The 20,182-nt window shown below is 39.2% G+C and overlaps 1 protein-coding gene across 18 annotated transcripts in view; it reads left to right on the top strand.

Annotated features, from left to right (window-relative positions):
* The window catches only part of PLCB4 (phospholipase C beta 4), a 419,870-nt gene that overhangs the window by 315,568 nt on the left and 84,120 nt on the right, over window positions 1-20,182 (top strand). For all 18 annotated transcript variants that reach the window (XM_033185629.1, XM_033185625.1, XM_033185628.1 and 15 more), the window contains 7 exons: window positions 3,960-4,068; window positions 8,448-8,658; window positions 10,098-10,191; window positions 12,518-12,597; window positions 13,170-13,254; window positions 16,260-16,350; window positions 18,196-18,291. In XM_033185629.1, the coding sequence (XP_033041520.1) occupies window positions 3,960-4,068; window positions 8,448-8,658; window positions 10,098-10,191; window positions 12,518-12,597; window positions 13,170-13,254; window positions 16,260-16,350; window positions 18,196-18,291 (766 nt within the window). The remainder of the gene's footprint in view (window positions 1-3,959; window positions 4,069-8,447; window positions 8,659-10,097; window positions 10,192-12,517; window positions 12,598-13,169; window positions 13,255-16,259; window positions 16,351-18,195; window positions 18,292-20,182) is intronic.

Raw genomic sequence — 20,182 nt, 5'->3', positions numbered from 1 at the left:
ACCCTATAGGGTGACCTCCTCCCTATCCATGCAATCAACACTGACTAGCTTTTCAGTAGTAGCTTTAGACCTAACTCCTCATTGGCTTCTCAGTATCTCCTTGTTCGTTGCTCCCCAAAGTGTGATCCGTGGACCAGGAGCATCGGCACCCCTTGGGAGCTTATTAGAAATGCAGAGTCTTGGGTCCCACCAAGACCTCCTGAGTCAGAGTCTGAATTTAACAGGATCTCCAGGTGATTTATCTGCACGTTCAAGTTTGTAAAGCACCATCCTAGTGGATTACTGGATTCCTTCTTGGAATGTTTAGTGTGAGTGAGAAGAATATGAGAGTGAGGTACATCTTCTGTTATTCTCCACTAAGAATTTAGCCATAGGAATCCACCACTCAGAGCTAAAATTTTGCCACATCTATGTCTCTTAGTCTCATCCAATGGACTGAGAGAAATCTTCTTTGCCTATATTATGAAAATACCAAACTAGAGTCCAGGAGGGATAGCAGAGGCACTTAACGTGAGCTGCCACATGGTGAGACACTACTAGTAGCTCAACTGCTTGTATGTGGCAAGACTAGTTAAAATCTCTTGGCTTTGGTTAGTTTTACCTCCCTTTCCCTATTCCTAATGAGAAGCAAAATTGATTTTTAGTTTTACCTTCATTCTCTGTTTGACTTCTTAGAAAGATGATAACTAGGGTCCTGTAGAATTGGGAGATGGGTGGAGGGCAGGAGAGAGAGATCAAAATAAGGAAGAGAGGAAAAAGGTCCACAGGAATCAACAAGTAGCTTTATTTTCTTGTTGCTGGTAATCTTCCCCCTTCCTCACACATATCATAGGATCACAGCAGGGTTCAACCTGACTTTTCTTTTTGCAGATGAAAGAATATTTTAAAAGGACCCAGGATCCCTTTCCTGTTACAAGATCTTTATGCTTTAAATGCACAGGCAGAGAGAGAAGGAGGGTATTTAGTCTTATGAATTAGCTTATCCTTGCCAATTATTCCTTCTATATTTAAAAAATAATATTTATGTCAACATTCAGCTCTCCCAGTACTACTTGGATTGAAGCCAGATGATGCCTCTTCTCAGTACCAGTAAGGACATAATACTGGAGTTCTGTTCATCTCCTCCTTACTTACTTGGACACAGTTCTGTGACCTCTTTTTGGAAGTTATTTAGAATCTCATTTTACAAAGTACTGGATACCATGGGGTGAATAACCTGAGTACTTTGTTTCCCCAAATCCTAACTGAAAACTGTTGGTTCCTCAGAGATGTGAAGCATTCACCTCACTGTGCTTGTTTCTATGTTGAACTCTACCACAGCCTTATTACTGTGAGATCAGCTGGAAATGATCCTTCTCCTCTTGTTTTTTCATATGAAAATAATAGTTTTCTGACTCTAATGTAAAATCTTACATTTGTTTCCTTTCCTTTGGATTACCCAGATTGCCTTATGCTACCTTTTTGAAGCATGAAGGTTTTAGGGAGAGCTGAAGATTGTTATCTAGTGGAGCAGAAGCAAAGACAAATGCAATTTCACATTGTCTGTGCTTCATGCTTATTTGCTGCGAATGTAATTTTCAGAATATGATACATCCATTTTAGGACTTGGTTTTCCTGGCTTTGGCTTCTCATAGGCAGGATGGTCTAATGAATATCATACCCTCTGACTAAATTTTAATAGTGTTTAATTGGGAGGACATCTGAAACACTGAACATTCTTCTATCCTTCTGGGACTTAGGTACTTTTCTTTTTACTGATATGCAAATATGTTAAAATGCCTACCTTTATATGTTAGGTAAAGTGATTCTTATACTTGAGCACATCAGAATTACTCAGAAGTCTTATGAAAAACACAGAGTGATGGGTTCCACCCCAGAGATCAGTAGACTCAGTAGATCTAGGGAGTGACCTGAGAAGCTGCATTTCTAGCAAGTTGCCAGGTGTTGGTGAGGCTGATGCTGCCATCCACAGATTACACCTCAGGTAGTACCTTGTCAGAATATACAAATGCATGTATATTTTAAAATGCACAAAAATGTCTGAGTTTTCTCTCCTTTCCTAATTTTTTCTCTTTTCTCTCCTGTAGCTGAATCCCTTTTTCCCTCATTTTTTAATTCATATGGATTTGCCCCATCATCTCGCTGAGTTCAGAGTATTTACCAACAAACATATTTTCTTTAAAAAACTTAATTTTAATAAGGAAGATAAAGTGGCCAACTATGAACATAACAGTGCTGGGGTCTAAAAAGGACCTTTTTGATCCTGTATTCATCTTCTTCCATGGTATTATTTATGGAGATGTGAGAAGGGATGTGCCTAGAAAGATGGGTTTTTTGTTGTCGTCAGTTTGTTTGTTTTTAAAACAATGCATTCACACCAGAAGGATGGAGCTCCTTGTTTCCTTGAGTAGTGGGCTCCATTGCATGATGGCATCAATTTCCTGAACAAGGTGTAGCATGCCTTCACTTGCCTGGCATTCCATGGTCCACCTCACAATCCTCTTTCTCTGCATATCCCATAACCTTTGTTCCTGGTGGCCTCGAGGCCTGCTGTTAATATAAGTTTCTGTTCTAGCATATGCGTGAATGTGAGCTGTTGTGAGCCATAATTTTTTAGATTACAACAGAAGCATGCTTCATTGGGATAAGTTGATGAAATTTGATATTGATTCCTTATGAGTTAATGCTCTTAACTCGGTGGGGGAGAAGGGGACCCAGAAAGGCTGGGCCCCGTATGCATGAGGAAATGACATCCAAGTGCTCTGTTGGCCAAAAGCATTCATTCTGTGTATAGCTCACTTTTCCAATGCCCATTCCAAAACAAATAGGGAAGGGAAATCCATATGAACTTTTCACAGTTACTTTTTAAATAACTTTCCAACAATGTTTTTCAGTCTGTGCATATATTTGGGTAAAGAGTTGTCACCAAGGTCCTCTTCATTGACCAGGTTTTGCTCACATCTGCTTATCTGTCATTATTCCATTGAAGTTTGCTTTATTTATTCATGTATTCATTTATTTATATAAGGGATGACCGGGCACACAGTGCTGTCCTCTAATCCTCAGTGAACAGAAAGGAAGTTTACTGGACCCACTGCCTACACACACACACACACACACACACACACACGATTGGAGCTGAGTCAGTTAGTAAACTAGATTTTTCATCATTGCCATGAAGTTAGGATGACATCACTGCAGGGACAGCATTGCTCCTGGTGCCTCATGTCATAGCAGGAGCTCCTTAGGTGTCGATTTGAAAACAGTAATGTCACCAACCTCTTAAGTCCTGTAATCATTCATGGACCCTCTGCCCAGAGAATTCTATATTGTTTATAGCTTGTAAATATGCTTGTGCTGATTAATTTTCATCATTGCAATTGGTTCATTTTGAAAAAAATAGTTACTCAAGAAAATGAAATTTGTTGAGGGCCCAAGAAATAATGGATTGATGTAGAAAGCTGTTATGAAAATGAGATGATGTTTGCCTGTGTAACATTAGGATTTTTGTTGTTACTGCTTTTGGGGTTTTGGAGGGGCACTTAAATTAGTATATTACCTATTTATTTGAACTATTTTGGGGGGTTGGTGTTTGCTTTTTAAAAGTCTTTTGACCTCACATTTTATAGACATTTATGCCAAATGTCTTCCCTGTTGTGTGGGAACTGGAAGACAGTACAATTGACATGCACACTGTATTACGTGTCCTTCAACTTTTGAAGGGGAAAAATGCATTCTCTCTCTCTCTAGTTCAGGGAGACTAACCCAAAGTACTCCCAAATTTGGACTTTTTGAAGTGTATTTTAAGGAGAAAGGCAGGAAGGCAGTGAAGTCCTATCTTTGTAATTATAAATATGATAGTCTAGATATACTTTGTTTTATAAATTATAAACTTAGTAATGTCTAATGCCTCAAGGCCAAGAAATAGCAACCTAAATGGAGTTATTTTCTTATCATAGCATCAACGAGATCCTCGATTGAATGAAATTTTATTTCCATTTTATGATGCCAAAAGGGCAATGCAGATCATTGAGATGTATGAACCTGATGAAGATTTGAAGAAAAAAGGTAATAAACATGAAAAAGGACTTTTTTTCTTTAAAACAAGAAAACATGCAACTTTTAAAGCCTTGGTTTCTTTAAAGATATCTGTAAATGCTTTGGAACTCCCTTGAGCCGTGGATTGATGACTGATTTTTTTTTTTCTTCTCTTAAGTTCATATATATTTTAGCTTTTATCAGAATTAGCCCATGTTGACTGAAGTATATTATGAAATTTATTGTATTATTAAATATATTATAGTGATATTTCCCCATGTACTTTCTTATATTAGATTATATTATTGCATACTGCTTGAAATATTAAAACAACCAATACAGTGTCTACTTGCAATCTTTGAAAATAATTTCTGTCATATAAAAACTTTCATGTCTTCTTTTTCTCCCTTTTGTTTTGCCAAGCCAAATAAATTTAGTATGTGATTTGATATGCCCTCTCACTGCTCATTTAACCTCTGGTATGAAAGATAAATACAATTAATATGAAGTTAAATAGGAATCGCCTTAGCTAATTGCTGGTGTTTCTGGACCTTGGCCCCTTTCAAAGAAACTTTGGAAACAAAGAGTTGTTCGCTCAAATATTTGTCAAAGGAAAGGCATGGGGAGAAATTTTAAAATCAGTCCCATAGCAGTGAGAAATGCCTGCAGAACATGGGAGGGAGAGCTGGGGGTACCTGAGCTAGAGCCTTTGGTCTTATGTCCCAGTGGAGAATTTAAAGAGATGAAGGTGGCCGGGCGCGGTGGCTCAAGCCTGTAATCCCAGCACTTTGGGAGGCCGAGGCGGGCGGATCACGAGGTCAGGAGATCGAGACCATCCTGGCTAACCCGGTGAAACCCCGTCTCTACTAAAAAATACAAAAAAAAAATCCAGCCGGGCGAGGTGGCGGGCACCTGTAGTCCCAGCTACTCGGGAGGCTGAGGCAGGAGAATGGCGTAAACCCGGGAGGCGGAGCTTGCAGTGAGCTGAGATCCGGCCACTGCACTCCAGCCTGGGCGACAGAGCGAGACTCCATCTCAAAAAAAAAAAAAAAAAAAAAGAGAGATGAAGGTTCAAGTTCCATCAGTCCCATATGTCCATGAATCTCAAGGCCTCAGTTTCCTCCTTTTTAGAATATATATTTTTCTTTATATCTAATGCCAGTGAGTGTGGCTGAATGGTCTATATGTTATCTGGATCCTCTTTATAGATATGCCTGGCCCTCTGCATTCCATGATTTCACCCCTGATATTTTTCCAAGCCCAGTAGTTTTCTGTTTGGTTGTAGTTGTACATTTACACTTTCTGCTCTGGCTGAAGATACCTGTTTTGCAAGAATGCTTCATTCCTTTCCTCTCTGTCAATATTCTGAGTACCGTAATTTATTCACGTTGCTTATGATTACAGCAAAGGGTGGTACAACTTGGTAGAAAATCTAACACTTTGCAGTGGCAGGAGGTAATATGATTCTTGTCACTTCCCTGTGACCTTGAGCTAGGAACTAGCCTCCTGGGGCCTCATTTTCCCTTCTTGTAAGGTGGTGGGCATCATGCAGTAATTTGGTTAGTGTTTCCCTTCCCTACCTTCATTCTTTGAAGTTCATAGAGAGCTGACTGGGTGCCAAGCACTGTGCCAGATGCTAGGAATTCAAAACAATAAGAAATGTCCCCAACCTTGAAGGCAGTTGCCATCTGTTCAAGGAGAAAGACAAGTGATTCAACAATTCTGTGGCAGTGTGATAAATGTCATGACTGAGGTGTGTCCTTGTTTATTTCCAAATTCCCTCTAAGTTTTAAAGGACTGTGAAGTGACCATTGACACATCAAAAAGGGTAGCTTGACCATTTCACAAGTGATGGAAATTTTAATGTCTGTCATTTTCAAGTGTGGGTGAGAATGCAGTACAAAGCCATTCTTATAAACTTCTGGTAAGACCCTACATTGGTACAGCCATCTTGGGGAATATTTTGGCAATAGTTTATACACTGAAAAATATGCCTCTTATACAGCCCAGAATTTTCACTGCTAGGTATGTACCCTAGAGACTCTCTCATACATTTCCCAAACTCTGGATGCCAGAGCGGCACAGTTCTCAGATCTCTGCTCCATCTCTACTCACTGTGTACCTGAGCTCATCCAAGCCAATGGCTTTACATTTCTTCTATTAAACTCTCCAATCCTAACCTCCAGCTTACACTACAGACCTGTAGTAGAACTCTCCATTTGGATGCTAAATGGACATTTCCAATGTATATATACAACATATTTTGATCCTTCCTACCCCTAGATCTGTTCCTTTCGAAGCCTATAAAATAGTACCATTATTTACCCAGTCAAAACCACTGGGCTCATGTTGAACTTGTTTCATTCTTTTACATCATGTCTGGTTCATTTGCAAAACCTGTAAGATCCAGCCTCAAAAGAAATCCTAAATAAATCACTTCTCACTATCTCCAGCATCACCGACTATCCAAGCCTTCATCATCCCTCTCCAGGCAACGCCTTCTCCTTCCTACTCAGTGCCCTACAATTTATGCTCCACACAGCAGTCAGAGTAAATCTTTTAAAACCAAATCTAATCATGTTATTCCACCCTTCGAAGCCCTCCAAAGGCTTCCCAACACATTTAGAATAAAATCTAAAGCACTTAGTGAGGACCAAAGCCCAACTGATGTAGCCTTTGGCTCCATCTCCAACCTCATTTCAAGCTACATTTTTCCTTGGTCACTTGCTCTGTCTTGCTGTCATTGAATGATGTTGGCATGCACACACCTACATCAAGGTCTTTGCACTTGCTGATCCTTCTCCCTGGACTGGTGTTTCCTGGGTGTGCGTGTAGCTTGCTCCTCACACATGTACGTGACCTCAGAGGTGCTTTCACTGGCCCATATTTAACACGGCATCCTGTCATGCTTTATCACCTTCCTTCCTGCTTTTTCTGTCCTTCTAGTATTTCTTTGACATTATAGTTATTTGTTTACTTATTTGTTTCTGTCACTCATAATATGAAAGTTTCATGAAGGCAGGGCTTACCTGTTTCTTCTATCACTGTATCTATCCTGGTGCCTCTAAAAGTACTTGCTCTTTAGAATGAATGAAGGTGCCCAAGGAGAGAGGTATACAAATTTCTCCTTTCATTTTTAATTAGAAATGACCTAACTATACATCAACCAAATAATGGATAATAAATTATGATATATTCATATATGGACTTCTGTGCCTTCAGTGAAAAATAAATGAACAAGATCTACCTATATAACTGGTATATAAAGATAAAAATAGCAAGTTGCAAATGCACACAGTGAGATAGCTTTTACGTAAAATTGAAAACAGTCCAAACTACCTGTTGTTTGGATAAATGCGTATGTAGTAAGATTGCAAAACCATTTTGGGTGTAAACACCAATACTAGGGTAGTAGTTATCTATCTGGTATGGAATGGAATTGAGGTGGGGTATACAGGATGCTTCAGTGGCATCAAGAATTATGTATTACTTTAAATTTAAATCAAATAATCAAAAATTTTGCCTTATTTGTAAATCAAATAAGGCAAAATGTTGAGGTCTGACCACACTAGTGTAGGTCCATGGCTATTCATTATGCTATCATTTGAACACTTCTGTAAGCTTGAAATCAGTTCATAACTTGCAAGTTCTTAAATAAAACAAAAAGTTGAAGCTGTCGATGCATCAGCCATTTATAAGTTGCGTAAATACTGATTGTTACTCCTGTCGTTACCACATGGGCTCTACCTCATGTCAGAAAGCTGTGATTGAAATGAAGGGTGCCTTTTGGGGCCACGTTTCAATGACCACTGTATACTCTTCTCACCAGTCCCATAACATGACTTTTAGCTAAAATTGAAAACTGAATTATTTAAATTCAGAAGCGCCATCATCTCCGAGAAAAATCCCTTTTCCAATTCAGTGAGAACAATAATGTCTTATAATTAATACATTTTCCATTTTTAAAGAGCACCTCTCATATCTGTTCTCATTTCCCATTATGATGATCTTGGAAGTCAGATAGGGCCAGTCTTTTTCCCCAATTGACAGAAGAAGGAGCTGAGACCCAGGAGCCAAAGGAGTGAGTAGCAAGGGCAGAACTTGATACAGGTCCCGTGGACCCCTGGTCACCATAACTCCCCAGTGCTGTGTTTCTGAACTTGGGACCATGTACATCTGCCATCATGGATGTAAAAGCAAAATGCCACTTGTTTGTGGAATTCATTATGTTACTTATAGTGTGCAACTCTCTTATTTCATTCAAGTTCTGACAGATGAAGCTTCTTGGGAAAGAGACTATGAAGAAGTTTTTACCCTTATAATTTAAGCTGCCTTAACTTCCACGAATAAAACATGAAATGTGCATCTTCAGAGCTACAAGTGCTACTAAGATGTTCTTTTTCTCCTAGGCCTTATATCAAGTGATGGGTTTTGCAGATATCTGATGTCAGATGAAAATGCCCCAGTCTTCCTAGATCGTTTAGAACTTTACCAAGAAATGGACCATCCTCTGGCTCACTACTTCATCAGTTCTTCCCATAACACTTATCTGACTGGCAGACAGTTTGGTGGGAAGTCTTCGGTAGAAATGTACAGACAGGTTCTCCTGGCTGGTTGCAGGTGAGGAACTCAAGGTGGCAATTTGCTTTTTGTGTGTGATGCCCTTTAGTTTAATTTACTTTTCTCTGAAAAATAGGAAATAGTAATCAGGATGAAAAGGACATTTGTTTATTCCCTTTAATGGATTATCATGGTCATTTAACCTTGAGAAAAGGACACTATCTCTTCCAGAAAAACTATTGGGCTCATGTTGAACTTGTTTCATTCTTTCACATCATGTCTGGTTCATTTGCAAAACCTGTAAGATCCAGCCTCAAAAGATCTACAGTCATCCAAAAGACTTTACTGTAAAAAGACTTTTCTTTCCTGTAAATTTAAAATATGCCTCCAAAACCACAAAAAAGAAAACATGCATATTGTAAGAAATCATGTTGAGTTTTCTGTTGATTATAGGTACTTGTTATTAGCGCCATGCTCTAACAAATTGAGCTAACTGACCATTGATTATAGGCATTTGTAAATTAGCTTTATTTGATGTAAAATTTAAAAATTTAGTTCTCTGAGAATAGAAATTATTAAAAATAGTTTTGTTTTATAGAAACTGGCAAACATTTGAGGTTTAAATTATGGCAAAAGTAATGAAAGTGAAACATAAGAAATGTAGTTACATTATGATTTTTTTTCTTGGTTATCAATTAAACAATACTTTTTTTTAACTCACTATTTTTTTGGATATGGAAATACGTTGAAAGAAATTAACTGTGGTACTACTTCCATTTGCATACTTCCTCTGAATACTTGAGTGTGAATCACTAAACATTTTCTGTAATGGCCAAAGTAACATCATCCAGCCTATCAAAATTAAAAGTAATTTTGATGTTATCAAAAATCCAGCCCACATTCATATTTCCATTTGTCCCCAACCAAATTGTTTTTTTTTTTTTTTTAATTGAGACAGAGTCTTACTTTGTTGCCCAGGCTGGAGTGCAGTGGTGTGATGTCGGCTCACTGGAACCTCCGCTCCTGGATTCAAGAAATTCTCATGCCTCAGCTTCCCAGGTAGCTGGGATTACAGCCTCCCAAGTAGCCATCACACCTGGCTAATTTTTGTATTTTTAGTAGAGATAGGATTTTGCCATGTTGGCCAGGCTGGTCTCCAACTCCTGACCTCAAGTGATCCGCCCGCCTTGGCCTCACCACGCCTGGCCCCCAAATTGTCCCTTATTGCAGCTTTGTCACAAGTAGGATTTCATCCCAAACCATGATGCTTGTTATATTTCTTAAGTCTCTTAATCTCACTCAGACAATCCCTTTTTGATAATACCAACCAGATGAGGAGTATAATGTGGTTTTTACCTGTATATGCCATGAAATAATCAGGTTACTTATTCAATTTTCTGTTCTGTAAGAAAACAACTTATTTTGATGTCTTTCTTTTAATTTGTATACACACTATTTTATTGTAAAGTTTCAATATTGTAACTTCACTATGTCCCTAGATGTGTTGAACTTGACTGCTGGGATGGAAAAGGTGAAGACCAAGAACCAATAATAACTCATGGGAAAGCAATGTGTACAGATATCCTTTTTAAGGTAACTTTTAAAATAATTACATAGACTTTTCCAAACTCTGTAAAAATGCAGGAAATAGGGAGATGGAGAAGAGAAAACAAATGATTCATTTTCTCAAGCATTGTACCTTCATATTGTCTTCTTTCAGTCTTGAGGAAAAAGTCAAGACAAAGATCTTTTCCACTGAATGTCCCCTTCATGATACTTTTCCCGCTTTCAAATGGTGACTATGTTATGTAACAAGGTTTCTCTGGCAGAGTTTACCTAGTTTTACTTACCTTAAAAACAGTGTCTCCTTTTGTTATGTACTTATTTGCTTATTTACTTTGCATTATTCCTAAAGGACTTCAAGGTGGCATAAAAAAGTAAATTGAATACATGAATAAAATAGATGGTAAATAGGGCCTATACGAGTAAGACAGGCTGGGCGTGGTGGCTCACGCCTGTAATCCCAGCACTTTGGGAAGCTGAGGCGGGCAGATCACCTGAGGTCGGAAGTTGGAGACCAGCCTGACCAACATGGAGAAACCCTGTCTCTAACAAAAATGCAAAATTAGCCAGTCATGGTGATGCATGTCTGTAATCCCAGCTACTCGGGAGACTGAGGCAGGAGAATCGCTTGAACCTGAGAGGTGGAGGTTGCAGTGAGCCAAGATTGCACCGTTGCATTCTAGCCTGGACAACAAGAGCGAAACTCCATCTCAATAAATAAATAAATAAAATAGTAAGAGAATAAGATAATGAGGTTAGACAAATCAAAAGAATGAAATTCTGTGGTTGGCAAATGTCAGCTACAGCTGTCTGTCAGTTTGGTGTAACTCAGGATAGATATTACAACACCAGGAGCAGCAGTTCTCACCTCCACCTACATATGAAACATCACCATGGGTATTTTCAACAACACAGGTGCCACTGGGCATGGTGACTCAAGCCTGTAATCCCACCACTTTGGGAGGTGGAGGCAGGTGGATCACTTGACATCAGGAGTTTGAGATCAGCCTGGCCAACATGGTAAAATCCTGTCTCTACTAAAAATACAAAAATTAGCTGGTGTGGTGGCAAGCACCTGTAATCCCAGCTGAGGCGGAGGCAGGAGAATTGCTTGAACCCGGGAGGCAGAGGTTGCAGTGAGCCCAGATCATGCCATTGCTCTCCAGCCTCAGCAACAGAGTGGGACTCTATCTCAAAACACACACACACACACACACACACACACACACACACAGATGTCTAGATGCTATGCATAGTATTTCTCTTAGCCAAGATGTTGGAGAGTTTTGACCAGCAATGAGTTCAAGATAATACTTCCTGATATATACCAAGAGTATATTCAAGTGGGAAGCCATGAATTTGCACAGCCAGGAAGAATAACTAAATGACTACCATAAGGAATGCTTCAATAAAATATTTCAAGATTATCTAACCTTGGGCTTTATCATGTCAAATGGATTTGCCTAGATAACTATTGTGAAATATTTTTCTGATTAACGGAATGACGAGATTTGCCCTATGATTAGCTACAAACCACTAAGAATTTGGGGATTTTTACCAAATACGATGCTCTGGTTGTAGAAGTGCTGGTTTGAAACCTTCCTTTCTCAAGCTAAGCAGAGGCAGGACCTCTCCTATTTCATGGAGAATAGTGAAAAGGGAAGATTATGTTTAGATCCTTCAAATGTTGTTTTCTGTAATTAAGCTCTGTGTTACAGATAGGGGGTCCAGAACACTTTACTGGATCACTTACATGTTGCTTGACCAACCAGAACCCCTTCCCCCGACCTTGTAACCAGGCTAATAGGAAACAAGGGATACTGTAAATGTCACATGAGTACACAGAGGTCTACATCAAGTTAATGAAGTGTAGCCCAAGACTGATTTCCAAACACAGAGGAAAGTCAGTAAAAGCCTCCAATAGTCCTTAGGTTACTGCCCACAGTTTTCTGCACGAGGTGGGGAGGAGTCATACAGTGGTCTGGAGTGAGAGCCTCTGTGCCAGAGATCACCTGCTCCTCAAGAAGAAAGGTGGACTCTGAACTCCTGGCTTGGCAGATTAACAAGCCGGAAACTGGCATGCCACTTAGGTGAAATCTCTTGTAAGTTAATAGTACCATAATTCTGGAGAAGTAAAAGATAGCTTAAAAATTGTCATTAACCATTAACTGCACCCTGGCTATAACCACAGGGAACTCAACCTCTAGAGGTATCGAGATAGATGGGGGCTCCAGGTCTGAATTGCTGGAACTGACTTCCTGAAAGACTCAATTAATAGTCTCTGAATACAGAGTGTTGAGTGCTTTAATTTTTTTGCTGTTTTCTCTCATTAACATTTTTTTTTTTGTCTTTAAAGGATGTAATTCAAGCCATCAAGGAAACTGCATTTGTCACATCAGAATATCCTGTAATTCTCTCCTTTGAAAATCACTGCAGGTATAATGATCCATTCTGCCTCAAGTCTCTGTGTGGTGGTGTTTCCTAACCCCTAATGCCCACTCCCGCTCTACATCTTTTTAAATAGTTGAGTAGTTTGTTTCGTGAAGTACCAAGTTCAAATAATCCTCCAGCAAGACACCTACTCTTACGCAAAGCAAAAAACATTAAAAAAAATAAAAATAAAAAAAAAGAAAACCAGTCTTGCCCCCACCAAACCAAATCATTTTAATGCGTTTCAGAAATACTTGTTCCGAACAAAAGTTCAGAGATTGGGACACCTTAAAGTTCCATTGAGTTGGAAGATGTGGCAGTATATTTAAAATCAGACTTGATTAACTTGAAAGACATTTTTTATTCTTCTTTCCAGGTCTTAGTTTTGGAACAGAATCTCCTTCTCCGTCTTTTAAAATTATACCAGTTAAAGTTTTTGGTACATCTCACATTAGCATTAAGAGGACAATCGTGCATTTTGCCAAGCGAGAATCTTAATTGCCTAGGAATGGGTGCTTTTTATTCTTGGACAGTTAATGGGTGTTTGAATTTACAAATGCCACTTTTTTTCTCTCCAGCAAATATCAACAGTACAAGATGTCCAAATATTGCGAAGATCTATTTGGGGATCTCCTGTTGAAACAAGCGCTTGAATCACATCCAGTATGTATTTTTAGCAAACCATATTTCTAGCATGAATGGATTTGTTTTGAAATTTTCTGAAGGGTCAAGTAGTACTGGAGGACTGATGCTAAAGATCTTCATATTTATTTAAATTCTTTGGTACAGAAAGCTTACATCATGCTTCAGAGGGATGTAAAGAGATACAAAATAAACATCTGGTTCAATTTAATTTGGAGGATCTTTGGGTCTTACGGTTTTTCAGATCTCAGTCTTAAAATTTCATAAAGCACCCAGGCCAAGAGTCCAGATTCAGGTCAGTCATTCTCAACTTCAGTTACATGTTAGAATCACCTGCAAAACTGTTAAAAACACCTGTGCCAGGGCCCCACTTGGAGACTGATTGAATTGATGGAGGGTCAGGCCTGAGCATGGTGTTTTAAAAGCCCTCCAGGTGAACTGTCTCTGCACCCAGGATTCAGAACCCATGGGAGCCTGATGCTGTGTAAAGTGCCCTGAATTGATGTCATGGCATCCTGAAGTTCACGTTCCTAACTCCAAAATAAATCGTTGGGCAATGTTACACATGCATTTTGAACTTCATTTTACACCTGCTAATTTCTTCATAAAGCGAAGAACATTAACCTGTGCTCCATAGATAGACTTTATGAGATCTATGAATTCATTCTAATTGCATGCAATTTTTTTGTATATACTCATTCTAGAGAGTTAATCACATTTTTATAAGGATCCATGACCTCCAAGAGATTAAGATCCACAGTCACAAGATGTTATGAGCTCCAAGGCAGCTAATGAAGTCAAAGTAGAAAGACCTGCTATTGACAAGCAGCACCTGAGGGGCTCAAACCTGGTAGCTTGAGGTAGTGGCATAAGAACATCACAGCAAATGACAGCAAGAAGGTGCTTTGTACTACATGTAAACACTTTAGGTGGTTTAACAATGAGGTTCTTTTCAGAAGTATGTCTATGGGAACTGAAAAAAAATATGAGAGACAAGGATATCTGTATCCTTTGCCCCCTTTCCTTCTTCTCTTGAACTTGCAGAAGCAGTTGCTGCAGGTGACCTGCCCATATCCTTACAGTGCTTCCTGTTTCCCTGAACACTGGCCTGACTTTCCACTGCCAGCATCCGCAGCTTCTTGCCTGAGAGTGAGCTCTGGTCACTGGAGCCTGCTCTGCCACACATGAAAGATAGACCAGCAGTGCCAGGAAATTATCATCCCTCTCCCATGCTTCATCCCTCCTGAGGTGGGATAACCCTGAGCACCTGCTCTTCTCTGCCTCCCAGGGTTTCCCAGCAGAATCGTGCTCCAGCTGGCTGCAGTGATAACTTGCTTGGTAACACACCCTTGATGGGCCGCCTGTCTTCTTTTTCTCACTTCCCCACACCTCTGTTGGAGTTTCCTTCCAAGTAGATGACCCAGTGCAATAATACTTTTCTCTGAGGCTGTTTCTAAGGGAACCCAAACAAGAAACAGCTCTGATTTATTTTATTTATTTATTTTTACCTAGGCCCTTTGTTTATTTTCCTTATTGGGTTAAGGTGATTGCTTTTGTGGAAAGATCACTGTATTCTTAGTGAAGTGATGTGCACATATTCTTTCCAGCTGAAGGGTGTCCAGGTTCTTGGCATCTTGAACAAAGAATTGGGCAAAATGCACAAACAAAGCAAGGAAAGAATGAAGCAACAAAAGCAGAGATTTATTGAAAATGAAAGTACACTCCACAGGGTGGGAGGGGCCTGAGCAGAGGGGCTCAAGAGCCTCGTCACAGAATTTTCTGGGGTTTAAATACCTCTAGAAGTTTCCATTGGTTACTTGGTGTCTGCCCTATGTAAGTGAACAGGATGAAGTAAAGTTATAAAGTCATTTACTCAGTGTACATCCCATGTAAATGGAGAGGATATTTCCCATCATAGCTGAAGTGTTTCCATTTGATTTAGTTCTAGGAAGTCAGCATGAATAGGCCTTATGTTCCCTGCCTCTAGACCCTGTTCTCCTTTGAATACAGGACAGGTGTTTTGGGAAGCATAGGTAATATAAATGGGAATAAGACCTGCTCCTGGAGCTAAAGAGCTTTCTACCTTGGGAGGGGGAGGAGGACACAAACATGAACACATAACTAGAAAAGAAAGTGGCCTATGATGCTTTATTTGTTGGAGGTGTCCTGGTACAAGAGAGGTCACTGGGGAATGGGCCAGTGATCTTCCTTACACCAGGCTGCTGGAAGGAGACAGCATTTCAACAAAGGGTTTTATTGGAGGCGAGACAGACATATGAGTGCACAATGCCTTACATATAATAAGTAGTATAAAAGCAAGTTTTGAAAATGAATGGATGGGTGGAAGGGTGGGTGGGTGGGCATATAGAGAGATGGGTGGAGGAATGGGAAATGGATGACTAGATACAGGACGGTTCTGTAGATCAGAGGTGATAGCATACATGGACACCTCCTTTGCATATATGAATCTAAGCAAATGATGCTATAGTCAAGTTCAGATTCCAGGAATTGGAACAACTCTCTTCTTGATTCCCTTATCAAACCCACAAAACCACAATCTTAAGTGTTGAGGGTTGGGTCAGCCTACTGAGCAGACAGGTTTACTATAAACCTGACCCTTGGGGGGATCTAGGGGGGCCTCTTAACTTGGGAAAGCCAATTCTGACCCCAGCTGTCAATTGTCCCTTGCACTTTACCAGATACTTAAAAGGTCCAAGGCCCTCAGGGGAGCAGGAACCCCTCCCCCGCACATCCTGGGCCAGACCCCTGCTCCACTGGGGAGGTTGGAGCAGCTCTGCACACCTCTGGAAACTATGTGGATTTCAAGTTTGCAGCACTAGTCTAAGGGAAAGCTGAATGAGTGTGCTAACTTGGGTTGCGGAGTGAAAACGGAAGGCTGTGCCGCCTGCCATCTAGTGGGTGTTGGGTTGCATCACTTCCAGGCCTCCCAGGCTCCTCCTGGGCTGGGAAGGAGAATTGGAGAAGCACAGCCCTTCCTTAATTCAGCTCTTTCTGTTTCTCTCTAGCTTGAACCAGGCAGGCCTTTGCCATCCCCCAATGACCTCAAAAGAAAAATACTCATAAAAAACAAGCGGCTGAAACCTGAAGTTGAAAAAAGTAAGTGAAATACACACATATATAATGGAACCATGTATAACACGTGTGGACATTTCAGCTGTTTAGAATTCAATTTATTTTAAAACCACTGATTTTGGGGGGAAGGGTGTAGGAGTGATGTTACAGGTACTTTTCAGAGCAAGATTGCCACATTTTCATTTAAGTTTAATTTCCACATCAATTAATTCATGCAGTAGGAAAACCATATTTATATATTCATATGTCAAAATTTGGAGGGGGCCCAAGGAAAAATGAGAGGAAAGTAGAAGCATTTTAGAATTTCTCAAGATACAAGGAACCAGCATTTTATAATATTACATACTCTAAAGTCCTCATAAGTTTCCCTTTTCAGTTTGCCCCTGTGCTCCAAACATATCTAGGTATACTAAGTACATAAGAGTGTATGACTGTGTATTTGTGAATAGAGAGATCTAGAGACAAATGATTTTATATAGTCATGTTTCCTTTTATTCTCCCAGGATGATTCCTTGAAAATATTTTCTTCCAGAGTATATCTTAGTTCAGTGAATTAATGGTATCAAATATTGGCATGGTTACACTGCATTTTCCCCCAAGTATTCTAAATGAAAAATTTTAAATTATGTTAATGACAGTTTATTTTATTACAAAAGCAATAATGCCATAGAAAAATCAAGACAATGAAAAGTGTAAGAAAGTAACAGCACTAACATGTATTATACACATATTCATATACTATAGACAGATGTACATAATGTACATGTCTAGGTATATACCCACATTTTTAACATAATTGAGATCATATTAATGGTACTGATTTTTAATTTTTAAAATTTAACCAGGTAAGTATACTTACATCAGCAGGATATAAATCTACATACTAACTTTAATCCTAATGTATGAAACACTCTATAGAATTTAACATATATTATATAGAATTGTATGCATTTATTATAGCATGATGTAACCAGCCCCAAGTTGATGGATTTTCACTACCGTAAACATGCTTAAATGTTATTTTGTATGTTTGTGCAACCCTCTCCTTGAAATCAGTTGGTGCAATTAGAGTTATTCACCCACAGCATATACATATTTTATATTGTGATATGGTTTGTTATGCTTTCTTTTAGGAAAGTTCTACCAACTTAGACTCTTCACCAGTCATATATAGGAGTGCCTGTTTCCCACCAATATCCTTAATGCTGGCTGTTGGCCATTTTTAAATGTGTATTCAACTCATAGAAAAAAATCGATACCTTAGGGGTTTTGTTATTTGTGTGTCTTTAATAACTAGTTTTTTGCATATATGATTTGTGGTTTGTCCCTACATGTTTTCCCATTTTTATTATTTTGTTTACCTTTATCTTTCTGACTTATAGAAAAATATTAGTCTTATTTTGCATAGTAGGACATAATCCCGGTTAAATCAGTTGCAAATATTTTTTTCCTGAGGTTTTGTTGCCAACCTGCCTATTTTCTGTCAGTTCCCCATGACTGTTCATAAACCTTGGTCTGTGCCAGATTCTCCAAATTATGGGCTTTTGTTATCTAGCCTTAAATTCTTCACAAGGACTGAACCTCCTCTCAAACTTGGTGACCAGAATTTTGGTCATTTCACCCATGACCCCGCAATTCTTCATCATGTGTGTATAAGGTGGTTGTTGCAGGTTTCTTACAAGGTCAAGACCACCAGGAACGGGCGAGAGAGAGATCGCTGCTGAACCTTAGGAACATGGCGCACTTGGTGCCTGAACATTCTGTTTCCTCTCCCTTTTCATATCCTCCTGCTCAGTGTTGATATGAAGGCTTAGGGTTTGTATGTCACCTAGCATCTGTCACCATCTCTTTGCATGTTTTTGCTAACAGAACAGCTGGAAGCTTTGAGAAGCATGATGGAAGCTGGAGAATCTGCCTCCCCAGCAAACATCTTAGAGGATGATAATGAAGAGGAGATCGAAAGTGGTGAGCTGTTTGCTTTTATTTTAAGTTACATGCTTCAAAAATACTTTTTAAATAAGAAAACCAGGCTGGGCACAGTGGCTCAAGCCCATGATCCCAGCACTTGGGGAGGCCGAGGTGGGAGGATTGCTTGAGCCCAGGAGTTCAAGACCAACCTGGGCAACATTTTCGTAGAGATGAGACCCCATCTCTACAAAAAATAAAACATTATCCAAATGTGGTGGCCTATGTCTGTAGTCCCAGCTACTGGGGAGGCTGAGGCAGTAGGATCCTTTGAGCCCAGAAGTTCAAGGCTGCAGTGAGCTGTAATCACACCACTGCACTCCAGCCTGGACAACAGACTGAGGCCATGTTTCAAAAATACATGAGTAAGAAAACCAGGAATTTCTTTCAGAAGACCCTTTTATATAATAATGCTGTTTTAATTCTTAATAGTAATATTTTGGTGTTCTTGGTGTTTTGCCAAATACTTCTAGTTTTTTCTGACTACTAAATTCTAATGGCCTTGTCATCTCCCTTCCTATTGGTCATTCAGCTATTCAGCAGAAATTCATAGCCAGAGCATCCTTGAGCACTTGCTGTAGTAGGCAGAGGAAACAATATAAAGAATATTTTGCAATCCCTTTCTATAGACAAAAGCATGAACTTCAGTCTTGTTAATGATGATAGTAGAGAGGCAAGTAATTTGAGAGACCCTCAGGCAAATGACTGGTTTGTCTGCACAAAGTGAACTAGAAATCCAAAGCCGGTATTAAAATTTCTAGTTCAAATTCCTTCAAATAACCAGCTCACCAGAATTATCTCTGTGAAGCTAGATGATTTTAGGAAGGCAGTCTTGTTTAAAATATTTGATTATGTGCTACTACCTTCTCTTTTACTTTGATCACATAGCAACAATCATAATGTTCAGATGTAAATTGGTCATTTGAGAGTTTCGGGATGATTTTAGAGAATTATTTGTTCGTTATGTATCATGAGAATTGATGAACAAAATGACAAGGACTTGCGTTGGTTATACAATGCCTTGGATTTATATACAGTCATACCTTAGAAATATTGCAGATTCAGTTCTAGACCCCTACAATGAAGTAAATATTGCAAAACAGTGATTCACAGGAATTTTTGTTTCCCAATGCATACAGAAATTATATTTACACTGTAATAATTATATTAAGTGTTCAATAATAGCATTATGTCCAAAAATGTAACTTATTCAAAAATATCTATTGCTAAAAAAATGCTATTATGTAAACCCACATCAAATTGAAATCTTTTTGTGGAGGGTCTTGCCTTGAGTGAACAGCAAGGTAGTTGCCAAAGATTGGGGTGGCTGTGGTAATTTTTTAAAATAAGACAACAATGAAGTTTGCTGCATCAATTGACCCTTCCTTTCACAAAAGATTTCTCTGTAGCATGCAGTGCCATTTGATGACACTTTACCCAGAGTAGAGCTTCTTTCATAATTGAAGCCAATCCTCTCAAACCCTGCTGTGATGCCTTCTCAACTAGGTTTATGTAATATTTTACATCCTTTGTTGTCATTTCAACAATGCTCATGGTATCTTTACCTGGAGTAGATTCCATCTCAAGAAACCACCTTCTTTGCTCATTCATAAGAAACAACTCCTCATCTGTTTAAGTTTTATCATGAAATTGCAGCAATTCAGCCCCATGTTCAGGCTCCTTTTCAAATTCTAGTTCTCTTACTCTTTCTACCACCTTTGCAGTGACTTCCTCCACTGAAGTCTTGAACCTCTCAACGTCATCCATGGGAGTCTCCCAAACTCCTATGAATGTTGATATTTTTACCTCTTCCCATAATCGTGAGTGTTCTTAATGGGATCTAGAATGGTGAACACCAGAAGCTTTTCAGTTTACATTGCCCAGATCCATC

The sequence above is a fragment of the Trachypithecus francoisi genome, unplaced genomic scaffold (genome assembly GCF_009764315.1).
Source record: "Trachypithecus francoisi isolate TF-2019V2 unplaced genomic scaffold, Tfra_2.0 Lachesis_group21, whole genome shotgun sequence".
In the NCBI taxonomy this organism is placed as follows: Eukaryota; Metazoa; Chordata; class Mammalia; order Primates; family Cercopithecidae; genus Trachypithecus; species Trachypithecus francoisi.
This window is presented reverse-complemented; position numbering and strand designations above follow the sequence as displayed.